This window comes from Nasonia vitripennis, chromosome 1 (assembly GCF_009193385.2).
Source record: "Nasonia vitripennis strain AsymCx chromosome 1, Nvit_psr_1.1, whole genome shotgun sequence".
Lineage (NCBI taxonomy): Eukaryota > Metazoa > Arthropoda > Insecta > Hymenoptera > Pteromalidae > Nasonia > Nasonia vitripennis.
The window spans coordinates 28,526,889-28,543,696 of NC_045757.1; the positions used below are offsets into that span (position 1 = coordinate 28,526,889).

Below are 16,808 nucleotides of genomic sequence, written 5' to 3' on the forward strand. Positions count from 1 at the left end.
TTATCGAAAGCAGGTTTTTTGCGGTGCGAAATGCAGCTTGAATGAGTTATTTATGTGGATTTATCGACGCCTGACTGAACTTAATTTTTATTGCTCGCTTCGACGGCAATTAACGCGTCGCTCGTGCGAATTGAGAACTAAACGTGTGTACTCTTAAGCGCGTTTTTATCGCTGTTTTATGCGCGATCTCGGATTATGAGACGAGGCGGGCCTTTTAATTTGCATGTTTATTGTTATCGCGAACAAGTAGAATTGAGTGCTTCCTTGCGGCTTCGTAAAAGGCGGAAAAGCTTGATGATGATAATATAGTGTGATTGAGTTTGGAGTCATAAAATTGAAGTAATTTAAGGAGCTGTTACATCACAGTGAGTAAATTAATTATGCGATAAATATAAAAATGTCGGTTTTTGTTTAAACTGACATAATCGTTGTTAATTACCATCAAAATTGAGTGCTCATCCATTTTGTTCGATAAATGTAACAATCAAATTAATTTTTTATCGTACTCAAAGTAAACTACTTAATAGAATTAAAATTTCGAAAATGTATTGCACTATACTAACATAGAAGCAGCTGACAATCAAATAGAAGATAAAAAAATCCATTTCAATAATTCACTGAACTCTTTCACAAGAGCATAATACGGTGCGCTCAAGGTCCCCGTCGGAGTACAAAGGAAAGTAATGAAAAAGCCGAACTTCTTTGATCAACTCCCTCATCCATCGCAGAGCAGACACGTTCATCGTGTTCGACCTATTGTAAACAGCGACGTCGGAGGCTCTTCTTCGCGGGAGTACGCAAAGCCCATAATTTCTCTCGAGGCGCAATAAAACTTTTCAGCGCAACTATACGAGCAAACGAAGGCCCCTGTATGCACGTATGCGCTGAACTTAAAAGCATCCGCCAACGCTCATAATGTCGGAATACGTGATTACGTGCGAAGTTCGTTTGATGAAGGATGATGCAGAAGCTGAAAAAACAGGGAGAGCCAAGGAAAATGTTGTTTTTTTAATATTTATGTGGTTGATGGTGGAACGTTTATTATAGGTCTTTTTATGCTTTTTTGTAAGAAACTTGACCTATTGATAATAATACTCTGGATCATACTCAGTCATGCTATCTCGAGAAAACCCATTAAGTGCATTTACTACGGCAACGATGTATGCTTAAAAATACAGCATTAAATTTTAAAAGTGCCGAGAAATGATTGATGTTAAAACCGCAACGACCCATAGGCACAATTATAGCATAAGCAGCCTCAGATGAAGCTCGTGAAGACGGCAGTTTTGACATAGGTGGTACACCGCTATACATACATTCTGTGTACAGATAGTGATGCGGGTTACAATAAAGCGTTCTGTTCATTTTTCACGCATGTTATATGAATCTCGAATAAATGATCATAGCCCTTTGTAAGCCTTGCAAAAAACTGCAAAAAAGACCGAATAATGTAATGCAATAAACGAACAGCTAAGCGACATTGAATTCCTTCTGCAATTCACCTTGAATCGAAAGAAAAGAAGAAGATGAAGAAAGAAATTCAAAAACAGTAATCTCTCGAAAAGAAAACAAAAGCCGAGACCTACAAGCAAAGAGCCAAACTATGTCCCGCACACGCAGGCGATGCTCCCCGAATACCAAAGCTCTCTTTCTCTCGACCCTTCGCAGGTGACTAACAAAAGCCATGCCAAAAATGTACAACACTCCGCGTGTCACAAAGAAACACACCTACACGAGTGGGTCGAGAAAGTGTCAGAAGGCATAAGAAGCGCCAAAAAAGCGCGCGCGATGCAAAAATGGTGAGGGGGAGTCGACGAGCCGCAATTACCGCACTCGCGCGCTCGAGTGGCCAGATGATGAATAGCTGAAAGTAAGCGGTTGCGGCTACGCCGGCGTATAGCGCCGAATACGGGCATAATGAATATCATTTCTTTTCGCGGCCACCTTGACCCACATTTAATGTAGCCGCAGAGAAGCCAACGCGACGACGCTACTAGGCGGCGTAACGCACACGGCGCACCGAGAGGTAGAGAGAGAGAAAGAGCGACACGTCATTCAACTGCTCGATCTTGCGCAAAGCCGATCGCGCACTGATGCGGCCATCCTAGAGCGGCGCCCATTTACGCGGGGATTGAGTGCTCTGAACTCGGGGAGTGGTATGTGTACGCATGTATGTGTGTACTTATACAACTGGAAGGAGGTATTGTTGTCCTGGTTTGGAAGTGATTTTGACTGCGTTGGTGACGTCGCTCGTTTTCGATGATTTGTTGTTTTGGATTGGAGGAAAGTCACGAGACGAGGTTGCAGTGTTTGGATGATGCAAATTGATTGCTAATTGCGCTCGACTAATCATGCATGATGATTTGCACCAGTGTGAAGTAGAGCGCTAACTCACGAGTGCACGATGCGTTCCAGGATTTTGCGCTGAAGTTGACTTTTTTTGCGGAATTTAAACGGCTTTATAGAAAGATTTGCAGAGGACCGAGAACTAGCGATTAATATGCTAATGGATTGGCTCGGGAATGATCGATAGATCGTACACTTAAAATTTTGCAAGTATTGTTGCGATTTCTTTGAGAATCGTGAATCACAATAATTATATCTCCGAAACATTATTATTTGTTGACACCTGGCTATTAAACGAAATTAAAAAACTGAAGTACAGTACTAATTACAACGAGAAAAATGAGGAAACCCTACCAATAAACAATCAAATTGACTCGTTCAAAATAATCCCTCAAACTTATAATCAAGTTGAGAAATCACAGCCACAAACACTTTCTAAACCACTCATCCCATCAGGCTCTTTATTAAATAAGCAACTGACTTTTTATCTTCATCATTGAAATCCACTCGACTCGCGACTCGTACGCAAAAAGAGCCGCGGCAATGATAAACGAGCAAAAAGCCTACAATAGCCCATCATCCATCTAATCTCAACGAGCTTCTCGCGCGTAAGCGTAGTCACCTCTCGGGCACGCGTTCGCTCGCCAAAATCGCGTGTTTCTCGAGTCTCACCAGGGTCGAGCGAAAACGGGAGTAGTGTGCAAATCTGTAATGAGGCGCGTTACATGCTCGCGCGGTAACCGAATGCGTGCGCGGATTGTCGGAAAGGGAGAGAGAGAGAGAGAAAGAGTATAGAGGACTCACCTTCAGAAAGTCGCGTAGCCACATGACCTCGGGCTTCGGGTCACCTACGACCTCGCACTGGATTATCACGGTGTCGCCCTCCTGAGCCTCCGTTGATAATGGTTTCGTCACGAATAGAGGCACTCTCGAGTAGCTGTGGGCAGCGATAAGGGGATTGGTTGGTTGGAGTTTGAAATCTTCATTTTTTTTATAGTGAAGTTAGGTATTTGGTACGGTTTTGTACGAAACTGTATGATAACACGCGGAAAGATAGTAAAAAGTATACGATGTTTTGTATAAAAGAATATTATACAAAGATGAATCAATTTGTACAGTTATGTATAATTTTATTATTTGATACGCTCATATAATTACTCACGGTATATCAACATCTGGTGGGTTAACGACAACATGTGGCGAGAAATTATCATCCACACCTGTGACACCGTCGTCTGGACCGATTACGGATACTCTGGCGGTCGTCTCCGCTTTGCCAATTTCGTTAGTAGCCGTGCAAGTGTAGATACCCGCGTCTCTGCTCGTAACTTTGGCTAAGATAAGCTCCACCGTACCATCGTTACTCAGTGTCATCGCAGCTCTTCTTCTTGGACGAAGGCGAATTCCGTCACGATGCCTATGTTTTTCATTATTTATTGTTATTATAACTATAAAATCGTCCTCATCATTTTTATTTAAAATTAAATTTTACGATCGAACGTCTTGAAAATGATAATAATCCAGTATCGAATGCCTGAATTTAAAATTGTATCGAATTTCGCTTACAATTTTCCATATTGCACACGATACAAATTATAAAATAACTCAAAATATCGCGTAACACACGGCGATATATAAAATCCGCATAAAGTTTTACGTAACCCTCGTACTTCTTATAGCAAGAATAATACATTCGAGAAGGCAGCCTGTAAAATTTCCAAATTCGGTAAGAATTCCGGGCGAAAAATTAAGACGCTCACCAAACGATGCCGACACTGGGATATGCCTCGATCTGTGCCGTCAATCGGAGATCCCCGCCGACTTTGACGGCGTAAGCGACGTCCAGACCGTAGAGGAATTCGGGAGCTATGTAAGCCCGGATTCCCTTGTCGACGACGAGAATGCAGCGGCAGGATACCGAGCCGTTCTCATTTTTAGCACAGGCCTCGTAACAGCCCGAGTCCTCCAGGCTCGAGCGAGCGATTTCGAGAGTGTGGAAGTGCAACTCGTCGATGTAGATCGAGCGCGTGGCTGAAAACGAATCGTTTTATTCACGCGGTTATGAGCCTTGTTATCGTTGGAAAATAAAAGAATAGCTTACACGTCTCGATCACGGGTTTGCCGTCTTTGAACCAAGTGACTTCTGGCTCGGGACAGCCAAAAGCTTGGCACGTTAATCTGACGGGATACGAAGTCTGTACTCTTCTGTCCCGAAGTCTCATGGTGAATTGCGGGGGTACGTCTTCCGTGAGACCGTCGAGGAACCTGTTTTTGGATTATAAGGATGTATTGCGCGCCATCCGCGAATAATCGGAATAAGTGGATAATACTGTACCTCATTTTCAATCGCGCATCGGCATTCAAAATTTTCGGATCGTTCACAACTAATATGCGCCCGTAAGACGATACTTTGCCGGCTTTGTTCGAAACCTCGCAAATATATCTGCCGGAATCGTCCTCCTTGATATTTTTTAATACGAGCGAACACTTTGAACGTTCGTTTTTAATGACGCATCTAGAATCTACACAGGAGTCGATCTCCGTCGTTTCTCGAAGCCACTTCACGTCGAATTTGCATTCGCTTCGAACCTGCGCAAAGAAAATGAAATATCTCACAAAAATTACAACGACAGATGACGAAACTTTTTATTGAAGGGAAACTCGCTTCGCATTCCAAGTTGACCGTCGATCCGACGAGCGCTTTTAGCTGTCCAGGAAGAATTTTCGTGAATTCGGGAATTTCGACATCGTCGCTCACGGTTGCCGAACCGTTCATTGTAACAGATTCGCCCCATCCGTAACGATTTCTCGGCGTCACGCGAAATTTGTATTCGCCGCCAGGTCGAAGGTTGAAGGCGTCGAACGAGTTGATTGGCGTAATACCAAGCTGTTTGAAACAAAAACAAATTGCATTGTATAGTTGTAGCGCCGTTTAATTAAATGGGTAAAAATAGAAGGTCTTGACTTTGTTTGCATCGCATATAATGTACGGACTTCTAAGAATAAATGCAATCTGAATAATTGACAATATCACACTGCTTTCCTTTGGTGTTAAAACAATCAATAAAAATTCATAAGATAGTAGGAAACCAAACGTGTCCAAAAATTATTCTCTGTACATTAGTCGACAGAAATAAGCGTTTTAAAATATCTTCTTGCAAAATATGTTAATTAATTTCGGCGTGTTATTATGAGATGCATTTATTAAATATTATATTTGAGCACCTCCACCCATCGTGCTCCTCCGTCTCCGCCCATCTGCCAAGCGTCGACGCGGTATGCGATGACCGGAGCTGGTCCACGTTGATCCGCTTTTCCCCAGCTCAGTGAAAGCCAATTTCTTCCGCCATCCACGACGATGGGCTCACTGCTAATTGGTCCCGGAACATCTAAATCACGTGCAAATGATCAAAGGTGTTATTCACTTCTAGCAAATATCGCGAATAATCGCATTGTTATTTTTATTTTTGAAACTGTTACAGAAACTGTTTTCGCTTTTTGATTGATTTACCGCTTGAAATATTTCATTTCACCTCTAAGCGGGTCACAGATAATTTTGAAAGCCCGTGTGCTACATTTTCTTACTCTATTTATGAAGATATAATTTTTTTCTAAAACTTTTAACCTTAACTATTTGAATCTTTGGGAAATAAACTGAAATATAATCAGATATTTTATTATTAAAAAGTTATAGCAAAGTACCTTGATAGCTCAACAAGTCCGAGTCCGAATTATTTCTATTATACCACGCAAGCTTCAGTCTTCTGACTAATTTTTTCTTAGATTCGAAAAGCCGCTGGTCATCGGAAAAATCGTTGCTTTCGAAACTCATTTTTTCTTCTCTAAATTGCGCACATCACTCAGCGAGTCCAACGAGCTTCCTCAATACAATGTTGCGTCGTTGACAAGTGAAAAATTATTCGTAACGAGTTGAAGATGTTACACAAATAGTCGTAAAGTACCGCCTAAGAAGAGACCAAAGTCGCGCATGTAATTGGACCGCGCGCAACGAACTAAATTTCAAAATTGCTTGGACGCGCCGCCGCGCGTTTCTCGCTGGCGGGGAGAGACCGACGAAAATAGTACCGCGAGAGGGTTTTGCCTCGAATTCGCTGCGTGGGAAGTCAGGACAATAATTTTTAGTTATTTTGACCTCTTTGGCCATTATGGGATTCTTCTATTGCATGCAACTTTCTAAATAGCTTTCGGATGCTTGGCGCATTGTTCTGCGCTGACAAAGTGCAGCCTGTGCATTTTGAAATTGAATTTATTTGTTTTGAAAAATCGGTTTTATTATTTCGTTCGTACATTTTTAATGGCGTATCTAGTACTTACTATAATTGATAATATGAAATATACTCACTCCTGAGATAAGATTGCTGCTCTTTGATGTGTATATCAGACAGACGATCCGACAAACTTAGCCTTTCTGCTGTTGGAGTTAACGACTTTGCCCTTTGTCTTACCTTTATTATAAAGAAATAATGTATTGAAATCCAAACATGAACTCTCAATTCCTAAAGTCTAAAAAGATTGATTTTTTGTTTGGAGACGAACCTTTAATGTGAAGAACGACCTGTCACAGCCATAAATATTTTTTACAAGAATGCAGTAAGTCCCTTCATCCTCTGAGTTCACCCTGTTTAAAGTCAGCCTAACATAGTCATCTATCGCCTCTTTATGGGACCGCGGTCCATCAGTTATGTCTCTAATGCCTTTCATCCATACAACTATAAATACATTTTATATAAAAATATAACGATAAAATATTCATGAATAATTTAAACATGTATGACTAGAGGATTTGCGGATGGTTTACCTCGTGGCTTTGGAGTACCGCTGACCCTAAAGGACACAGACACTGGCTCTCCATCCATGACGTAGATCATTTTATCAACAGGTCGAGAGACAAACATAGCCGGTTTTCCCAAATCATCGAATTTACTAAGCGGTACCACCTCAACAGTTGCGCTTGTATCCACATAGCCGTAAGCGTTGCTTACTCTACAGACATAAGTGCCAGTCTCAGATTCAGTCGCTTCTGGCACTATCAATGTGTAAATTCCGGACTCTGCGAAGGTTCGAGTTTTTGGATCTGTGACTGGTTCTTTTCTTGCACCTCGATCGCGTAGCCAGGTTACATTGGAAGCATGGGCATCTAAATTTTTTTAATTTAGAACCAAATATTATTAGTCTCCGTTGATTTTTTTTATATTAGTCATTTTTTTCAATCACCTTTTATTTCCACCTGCAATGCAATGGTTCCTCCTGCAGGTACTTTATAATCGGCAAGAGTAGACGATATTTTAGGAAAATTTTCACGTTCTCTAGGAGAGTCGTAAAGACGACTGTCGAAGTTGTAATCTTTTCTTGTGCGTGTCTTTTTTGTTTCAAAATCTGGAATGAAAACACAAACGAAGCTTTGAGTATCAAAATATGATTTGCTGTAATACAATAACCACACAATGAATACCTACCATCGAAATGAACCGTGTGTCGAATTTGTTCCGAACTTTTCTCACTGGTCGCTTTACAAACATATTGTCCACTGTCCGAAATATCTGGATTAGATATTTCCAGGCGGCAAACGCCATCCCCAAGTAAAGATTGTTTGTATCGATCACCCCGCAACAATCGTTCATCCTTTAGCCACGAAATAGAAGGAGTCGGCTGACCCCGTACGCGAGTTTCGAGCACCAATTCTCGATCGGATAATCTGTATTTATCTGGAAACGTGAAATAGCGTGTATTTTAACCATCTTTTAAAGTAAATTGGGAAGAAACTTATATTTAAAGACCAATTGCTGTAAAATAATTACCATTTAAAGCAGACGTAAATGTGGGACCCAAGGGCGCCGATTCATAAACTGAGTACACTCGAACTGTAGCCTCCGTCGATGATTGACCGTACGAATTCTTCGCTAAACAAGCATAATAACCAGCATCTTCGAGCTGTGTAGCAATGATTTCCAGTGTAGCCATTCCATTATCATACTTTATTCTTTCGCGACCACCAGTGCGAACTCGATCTCCATTTTTCGTCCAGTAAACTTGTGGTTCTGGGTGTCCAATTGTAGTGCATATAAGTCGTATGCGAGATCCTTCAGCTACTGTGCAATTAGTCAACTTAGTGCAGAATGTTGGACATTTTCCACGCTGAAATGAAATTTATTTTATATTATATTTAAAAATACCTAGTGCGTTATTTTATAGTTTAAACTAACTTACGTCTTGCGATCTGTTTATTGAAGATTTAGTTGATGAAGTACCATCATATACGACAGCAGATTTTCTTGATTCAAATCTTCTACGCGAGCGACTCAAAGCTAGACTGTCTGATACAGACAAAGAATAGTCAGTAGAATGAAATGATTTTGGTGTATACGTAGGATGTTCAAAGTTTTTAGAACTGCTGTTATAAGATCTAGCATATGAACGTCGTTTAGAATCAGAGTCTAAATTAAGTGAAGATGCAGAATATGTGTCATATTTTTTGGCTAAATTGTAACTGTACGCTGTTCTACCAGTTGAACTTAAATCTGGAATGCTTGCTCTGTCTAGTAAAGTGAGAAAAGATGATCTTAGATCATAGTCTCGACGCAATAAATCTTCCCGCGATCTAGACAAAAATTTACTTTCTGATGATGGATGCAATCGATTCAGGTCTGGAATACTATCATATTTGTAACGTGATAAATCACTTATTGTAGTTTTTTTATAATCAAACCTTGTTAAACTTTCTTTTTCAATAGTTTTTGCTCTAATGTACAATGATTCAGAACTTAATTTACTGAACTGACTAGTGTGTAGATTTTTATCACGCGAAACACTTCGAGGTGTACTTGATGAGCTTTCCACTTTTAGATTGTCTGTGTAGTATTGACTAGACGACTCCTTTGCATATTTTGTTCTATTTGACATTCCGTTTTCAGGTTCAAAATGATTAGACTCCGTTCGTCCATTTTCCCGTCTTCTATATTCTGCTGTTTTACTCATTGCACTACTCTTCAAATGCGATATATCAGTTTCATTGCTAACCTCTTGCTTAGATTTATTTATTTTATATTGTTCTTTCAACCTTCTATCATATGTTTTGTATTCTTCTTCCTTTTTTACTAATCTTTCAGCTACTCTGGTCATTTTCTCATCATTCTCTTTCTTAAGTTTATCAGCATATTTAATTTTCAATCCATCATCCTGTTCTTTCTTGTCGGCTACCTGTTCATTCTCAATTGCATCGAATTCTTCTTTCTCTTTGTGTTCTACCGCCTTCTTATAACACTCATCATCCTGTTTTTCTTTTGCTTGTAATCTCTCGTTTTCTACTTTCTGTTTATGTTCTTCTTCATTCTTTTCCAATCTCTCCGTTGCTTCCTTCTTTTTATTTTCATCTTTCGGTGATTTTAAAGGTTCTTCAGGCCTTTTCTTCTCACTTTCTTTTTTATACTTTTTCGATGATTCATCTTTCAATAGTTCTTCCCCTTTTGTTGTATTTTCTGTTTCTTTCTTTTCTTTTCGTTTTTTGTCCTGCACTTTTCCTGATTTGCTAACTTTGTCTTTTTTAGTTTGCTCATGAAGTAACATCTGTTGTGGTGCGTCTTCAATAACCAAACCTAAACTTTCTTGCAATTCCTGAAGCGGCTTGATCATCAATTCTAAAGCAATTGCGATGTTAGGCTTAGCGTATGGTATGTCTTCCAACTTTTCACTTTCTTGTGTAATATTAGTTTGACTAGCGATCTGGGGTAAATAATTGCAAAAACTTTCTAAAGACGAAGCTAAGTTCTGCAAAGGAATTGAGTCATTTCCTTCTTTTAACGAAGAAATGTTTTCAATTCTTTCCCCAGCAGTTAGTTTAATGGCAGCTATTGACAATTGTAAATTGCTCAAATGCTCTTCAATTTTTAATTGAGCTAAGCTTGCTTCGGCAACAGCAATCGTTTCTAGAGTTGTAGGTGTCTGAAAAATATCTGCAATTAAATGTTGCAAACTGTCCAATGGTTTTTCAATTGATGACCATAAAGACTCAGTAGCATCAAAATTATATTTATATGCTTCCTCCTTCTTTTTACACTCTTCTTCCTCTAGCTTTACTTTTTCTGCTTCCTCTTTCTTTTTACGTTCATCTTCCTCTTTTTTCAATTTCTCTGGTTCCTCTTTCTTTTTAAGTTCTTCCTCCTCTTTCTGTAATTTTTCTGCTTCCTCTTTCTTTTTACGCTCTTCTTCTTCTTTCTTCAATTGTTCTGCTTCCTCTTTTTTTTTACGTTCATCTTTCTCTTTTTTCAATTTCTCAGATTCCTCTTTCTTTCTACGCTCTTCTTCTTCCTTCTTCAATTGTTCTGTTTCCTCTTTATTTTTACGTTCTTCTTCCTCATTCTTTACTTTCTCAGCTTCCTCTTTCTTTTTACGTTCTTCTTCCTCTTTCTTTACTTTCTTAGCTTCCTCTTTCTTTTTACACTCTTCTTCCTCTAGCTTCACTTGTTCTGCTTCCTCTTTCTTTTTACATTCTTCTTCCTCTAGCTTAACTTTTTCTGCTTCCTCTTTCTTTTTATATTCATTTTCCTCTTTTTTCAATTTCTCTGATTCCTCTTTCTTTTTAAGTTCTTCCTCCTCATTCTCCAATTTCTCTGCTTCCTCTTCCTTATAATGTTCTACTTCTTCCTTCTTTAATTGTTCTGCTTCTTTTTTCTTTTTACACTCTTCTTCCTCTAGCTTTACTTTTTCTGCTTCCTCTTTCTTTTTACACTTTTCTTCCTCTAGCTTTACTTTTTCTGCTTCCTCTTTCTTTTTATGTTCATCTTCCTCTTTTTTCAATTTCTCTGATTCCTCTTTCTTTTTAAGTTCTTCTTCCTCATTCTCCAATTTCTCTGCTTCCTCTTCCTTTTTATGTTCTACTTCTTCCTTCTTTAATTGTTCTGCTTCTTTTTTCTTTTTACACTCTTCTTCCTCTAGCTTTACTTTTTCTGCTTCCTCTTTCTTTTTACACTCTTCTTCCTCTAGCTTTACTTTTTCTGCTTCCTCTTTCTTTTTATGTTCATCTTCCTCTTTTTTCAATTTCTCTGATTCCTCTTTCTTTTTAAGTTCTTCCTCCTTTTTTTTCAATTTCTCTGCTTCCTCTTTCTTTTTATGTTCTACTTGTTCCTTCTTTAATTGTTCTGCTTCTTTTTTCTTTTTACGTTCTTCTTCCTCTAGCCTTAATTTTTCTACTTCCTCCTTCTTTTTACGCTCTTCTTCCTCTAGTCTTAATTTTTCTGCTTCCTCTTTCTTTTTATGTTCTACTTCTTTCTTCTTTAATTTTTCTGCTTCATCTTTCTTTTTACGCTCTTCTTCCTCTAACTTTAATTTTTCTGCTTCCTCCTTCTTTTTACGATCTACTTCGTCCAGCCTTAATTTTTCTGCTTCCTCTTTCATTTTACGATCTTCTTCTTCTTTCTTCAATTTCTCTGCTTCCTCTTTCTTTTTACGCCCTTCTTCCTCTTTTTTAAATTTCTCTGCTTCCTCTTTCTTTTTACGCTCTTCTTCCTCTAACTTTAATTTTTCTGCTTCCTCCTTTTTACGGTCTTCTTCCTCCAGCTTTACTTTTTCTGCTTCCTCTTTCTTTTTACGCTCTTCTTCCTCTAACTTTAATTTTTGTGCTTCCTCTTTCTTTTTACGCTCTTCTTCCTCTAGCCTTAATTTTTCTGCTTCCTCTTTCTTTTTACGTTCTTCTTCCTCTTTTTTCAATTTCTCTGCTTCCTCTTTCTTTTTACGCTCTTCTTCTTCTAGCTTCAATTTTTCTGCTTCCTCCTTCTTCTTATGCTCTTCTTCCTCTAATTTTAATTTTTCTGCTTCCTCCTTTTTACGGTCTTCTTCCTCCAGCCTTAATTTTTCTGCTTTCTCTTTCTTTTTACGGTCTTCTTCCTCCAGCCTTAATTTTTCTGCTTTCTCTTTCTTTTTACGGTCTTCTTCCTCCAGCCTTAATTTTTCTGCTTTCTCTGTCTTTTTACGGTCTTCTTCCTCCAGCCTTAATTTTTCTGCTTTCTCTGTCTTTTTACGGTCTTCTTCCTCCAGCCTTAATTTTTCTGCTTTCTCTTTCTTTTTACGGTCTTCTTCCTCCAGCCTTAATTTTTCTGCTTTCTCTTCCTTTTTACGCTCTTCTTCTTCTTTCTTCAATTTCTCTGCTTCCTCTTTCTTTTTGCGTTCTTCTTCTTCTTTCTTCAATTGTTCTACTTCTTTTTTCTTTTTACGTTCTTCTTCCTCCAGCCTTAATTTTTCTGCTTCCTCCTTCTTTTTATGTTCATCTTCCTCTTTCTTCAATTTCTCTGATTCCTCTTTCTTTTTAAGTTCTTCCTCCTCTTTTTTCAATTTCTCTGCTTTCTCTTTCTTTTTATGTTCTACTTCTTCCTTCTTTAATTGTTCTGCTTCTTTTTTCTTTTTACGGTCTTCTTCCTCTAGCCTTAATTTTTCTGCTTCCGCTTTCTGTTTAAATTCTTCCTCGTCTTTCTTTAATTTTTCCGCTTCCACTTTCTTTTCACGCTCTTCCTCCTCTAGCTTCAATTTTTCTGCTGCTTCTGTCTTTTTACGCTCTTCTTCCTCCTTCAATTTTTCTGCTTCCTGTTTCTTTTTACGTTCATCTTCCTCTTCCTTCACTTCTTCAGCTTTCTCCTGTTTTTTGCATTCGGCTTCCTCTTTCTTACTTCGTTCTTCTTTCTCTATCTCTAATTTTTCAGCTTCTTTTCTCTTTTTATGATCTTTCTCCTCTTCCTTTAACTTCTCTGCCTCCTCTGTTTTTAATTTTTCAGCTTCTTCGTGCTTTCTGCGTTTTTCTTTCTCTTTATGTTCCACTTCCTCTTTCTTTACTTTCTCGGATTTCTTTATGTTTTTCTGATCTTCTTCTAGTTTTAATTTTTTAGCACTTTCTTTATTTTCACGTTCTTCTTTTTCTGTTTTTAATTTCTTGGCTTCCTCCTGTATTTTGCGATCGTCTTCCTCTTTTTTTCTATGTTCATCTTCCTCTTTCTGTTCTCTCTTAGCTTTAGCTTGTTCCTGGCCATCGTCTACTTTTTTCTTTTTACATTCTTCTTCTTCTTTATTTAATTTCTCATCTTCCTCTTTCTTTGTACGTTTTTCCTCCTCTAATGTCTCTGTCTGCTCTGTATTTAATTTCTCAGCCTCCTCAAGTTGTTTGCGATGTTCTTCCTGTTTCTTTTCAGGTTCATCTTTCTTTCTGTTTAGATCTTCTGCCTCATTTTTTGTTTCATGTTCTCCCTTCTCTTTTTTTAATTTTTCTGCTTCCGCTATATTTTCACGTCTTTCTCGCTCTTCTTTCGATTTTTCTCTTTTATTTTTCTTTGATTCCTCAACTTCTTCTATCAATTTACCTTCTTCTTCCTCTATTTCCAATTTTTCAGATTGCTCTTGTTTTTTGATTTCAGCATTTTCTTCTGTTTTACTAAAATCTACTTCGTGGTCACCGCTTTTTTGCTTAACATCTATTGTTGTAACTTCACCAAATGTAAGTTCCTCAGATGTTTGCATGGACAGTGTCACGTTGTTTTCTGTGTGGTTTACATCTTTAAGATCTGCCATTTCTTTTACACTGTCTTCACCAACTACTTCGGACGAAACAGGTGCTTCATGTGCTATTAAAACAGTTTTTACGTGGTCCGACTCCATCTTTAAGGAATCTATGCTCGCAATATCTTCGTCATTATCAATAGTTTCTATTGTAGCCGTAGTCAATTTTAGATCTTTGTCTGGTTTACTTGTTGTTGACTCAGCTACTTGTATTTCAGGCTTATTTAAGTGGTCTATTCCATTGAAATCTCGAGCTGGTTCTATGGAGACAAGACCTTTTTGAATCTCTGTAATGTTTGATGAATTTAATTCTTGAGTACTGTTTACTGTAACTTGTTCTTGGGCTAAAATATGTTCTGATAATGGAACTTCTTTTATCATTACATCTGCTTTATCTTCTGACATCGATTTCAACTGATCGTCAACAAATTCTGCCGTATTATCCAATATTTCTTGTCTTGTTTCCGGAAAAGCTATCGCTTTGACCTGACTAGTTTTAATATTTTCACAAACTAATTCATGTTCAGGCTGTTGAGTAATAACCGCTGTACTTTCCAATTCTTCCTGAAAAGCTAAATCTTTCAACTGATTATTGACTTCATCTTTTTCAAATTGTTCAACAGCTATACATTTGTTTATTTCTATTTCTTGTATATTAATTGATGGTCGATCTAATACAACAGGTGGTATATCTTCACAAAAGTCTTGGCTATATTCATCTGTAATTGCAATATTACTGCTTGCCTCTTCAGAAACTTTGGACTGCTTATTTTCCTTTGATAAAGTTGAGGTCTCTATTTTAGTTGTTTCAACGTTTTCAAGAATTACTTTTTCTATATTTTCTTCGAGAGCTATTGCTGCATTCGCCTCATCCACCTTTGAGCTTTCCATTTCTTGTACTTTTTCAGTGGCTATCACTTCTTCCGTCACAATATAATCTTTATTAGCTACACCAACGACACCAGCCTTTTCAATGTCTATTAAGGCTTGTTGCTCCTCGTCTTCCACTTCGTCATCATATTGTATTTGTCCTATTATTGCATCTTTAAAAGAAACAAGTTCTTGTAGGTCTTTAGAAACTATAAGTTCAGCATTTTCAGATTCTAATTTTATGTGCATATTTTGAATTTTATCAGAATGTTCTTCAGCTATAACTTGTTCTGCAGCAGCATTTTGTAAAAGAGTTTGATCTACATTACTTATGATTTCCTGTTGATTTTCGATCGGCGCAATGTTCATTACTTCCTTAGAACCTTCTCCGACAACTGTTATTTCGACGTTTACGTGTTCGTTTACGAGTTTCTGAGAAAGAACTGCAACTTTTGTTTCCATTGTTTTCAGATCTAAATCAGCAAGAATTTCGATTTGACTTTCAATTTGATCTTCGAAATCACCTTTAGACAAATATTGTGGCATATTAAATCCTTCTGTTCCTATCTGAATTTCGTCAGGTTTTGACTCATAAGGAATTTGTTCTTCTACTATCAACCCTAAACGTTCTCTTAACTCTTGTAATGGGGTAATTAAAGTTTTCAACGCAAACGTTATATTACTACTATAAGATATCTCTTCTGTATCTGTAGTATTATCTTGTGCTGTAACATTTTGTGTCGCTAGCATAGGTAAATGCTGCCCTAATTCTTCTATGGATATAGCTAAATTTTGCAAGGCTGGTAAGCTGTTCTCTTGCCATGAGGCTAGCGTAAGCTCTTCAGAATCTGTACTAGCTATTTGCTGCATAGCTGCAATTGATGTTTGTAAATCTGTCAACCGTTCCATAATAATATGATTTTGCATGGCATTTACGTCTTCTTTATTCATTGCGTCAATAACTGCTGGAGTTTCAATAATTGATGTAATTGATTGCTGTAAGTTATTCAGTGGTTCATTGATCATTGACCATAATGCAGTTACACTATCTCGCCTACTGGTAATTAGGTCTGATGCTGTTTCCATTAAATTAACAGTTTTATTTTCAAGTCCATCGTTAACTTTATTTTCAGAAGTTGTATCTATTTCTGTAATTTCACCTGTCTGTATAACTACTGGTTCTATTCTTCTGTCGATATTTCGTAAAGAACCTTCTTCTGTGATTGACTCCGTCGAAGCTAATTTCAACGTTGTCAAACTTTCCGTCTCACGTTTCGAAACTTCGATAAATTCATCGACAATTGTCTCGACAGTCGTCAGTATTGTTGGAACTTTATTTTCTACTTGACGGTCCATTACCCTTACGTCTACTTCATGGTCAATCACATTTACGTTTAATTCACCTTCGTCCCCTTTTATATTAAGAGATAAAGCTTTTTTCTTGTCATTTACCTTTGACTGCTGATCGTTTGCTATTGGAGCTTCCATTGCGGTTTTATCACTACTGGAAATCTCATTTATAAGTGGCTTTACATTATTCAGAGGCGTTAAAACAGCTGTTAATGTTTCAATAATGGAATCATTCTCTTCAGCACCTTCTTGTATTAACTCATTTTGTAAATTTAAGAATGTCGCTCCCAAATTAGAAGTACCTTCTGACAATTCTTGCAAAAGATTTACAGCATTATCTTGTATTGTAAATCTTTCCCGTTTTATTGATTCCAATGACGAGAGTAAACGCTTGGCCGGATATAAAAATCCTTCGATAATAGCTTCTTCGTCTAACGACGATTGCAGAAATTGAGTCTGAGCTAACTGAATTTGTTTCCATAGAGTTTCTAGAGGCTCCACAATAAATTCTAATGTATTTTCATCCATTTGCTCTTCAACGATTCCAATTTTTTCAGCTAGTTGCTGCAATGGCTCTATCGCTCTTTGCTGTAAAGTACCTATACAGCTTCCTCTACGACTGTATTTGGCTTTGCTGAAACGAAAGAAAAGATTATTGTTTTCGTAATTATAATTGGGATATTATG

The 16,808-nt window shown here is 37.9% G+C and overlaps 1 protein-coding gene across 5 annotated transcripts in view; it reads right to left on the reverse strand.

The window, feature by feature from the left end:
* LOC100118487 (titin homolog) overlaps positions 1–16,808 on the reverse strand; it is a 98,083-nt gene that overhangs the window by 57,926 nt on the left and 23,349 nt on the right. For 4 of the 5 annotated variants that reach the window (XM_031933621.2, XM_031933618.2, XM_031933617.2 and 1 more), the window contains 14 exons: positions 8,575–16,756; positions 8,166–8,502; positions 7,824–8,072; positions 7,582–7,743; positions 7,166–7,504; positions 6,904–7,076; positions 6,710–6,812; positions 5,572–5,735; positions 5,012–5,233; positions 4,682–4,935; positions 4,448–4,611; positions 4,107–4,377; positions 3,509–3,763; positions 3,151–3,283 (listed from right to left, as the gene is read on the reverse strand). In XM_031933621.2, coding sequence (XP_031789481.1) covers positions 3,151–3,283; positions 3,509–3,763; positions 4,107–4,377; positions 4,448–4,611; positions 4,682–4,935; positions 5,012–5,233; positions 5,572–5,735; positions 6,710–6,812; positions 6,904–7,076; positions 7,166–7,504; positions 7,582–7,743; positions 7,824–8,072; positions 8,166–8,502; positions 8,575–16,756 — 11,008 coding nt within the window. The remainder of the gene's footprint in view (positions 1–3,150; positions 3,284–3,508; positions 3,764–4,106; positions 4,378–4,447; positions 4,612–4,681; positions 4,936–5,011; positions 5,234–5,571; positions 5,736–6,709; positions 6,813–6,903; positions 7,077–7,165; positions 7,505–7,581; positions 7,744–7,823; positions 8,073–8,165; positions 8,503–8,574; positions 16,757–16,808) is intronic. The other variant, XM_031933620.2, reaches the window with a different exon arrangement.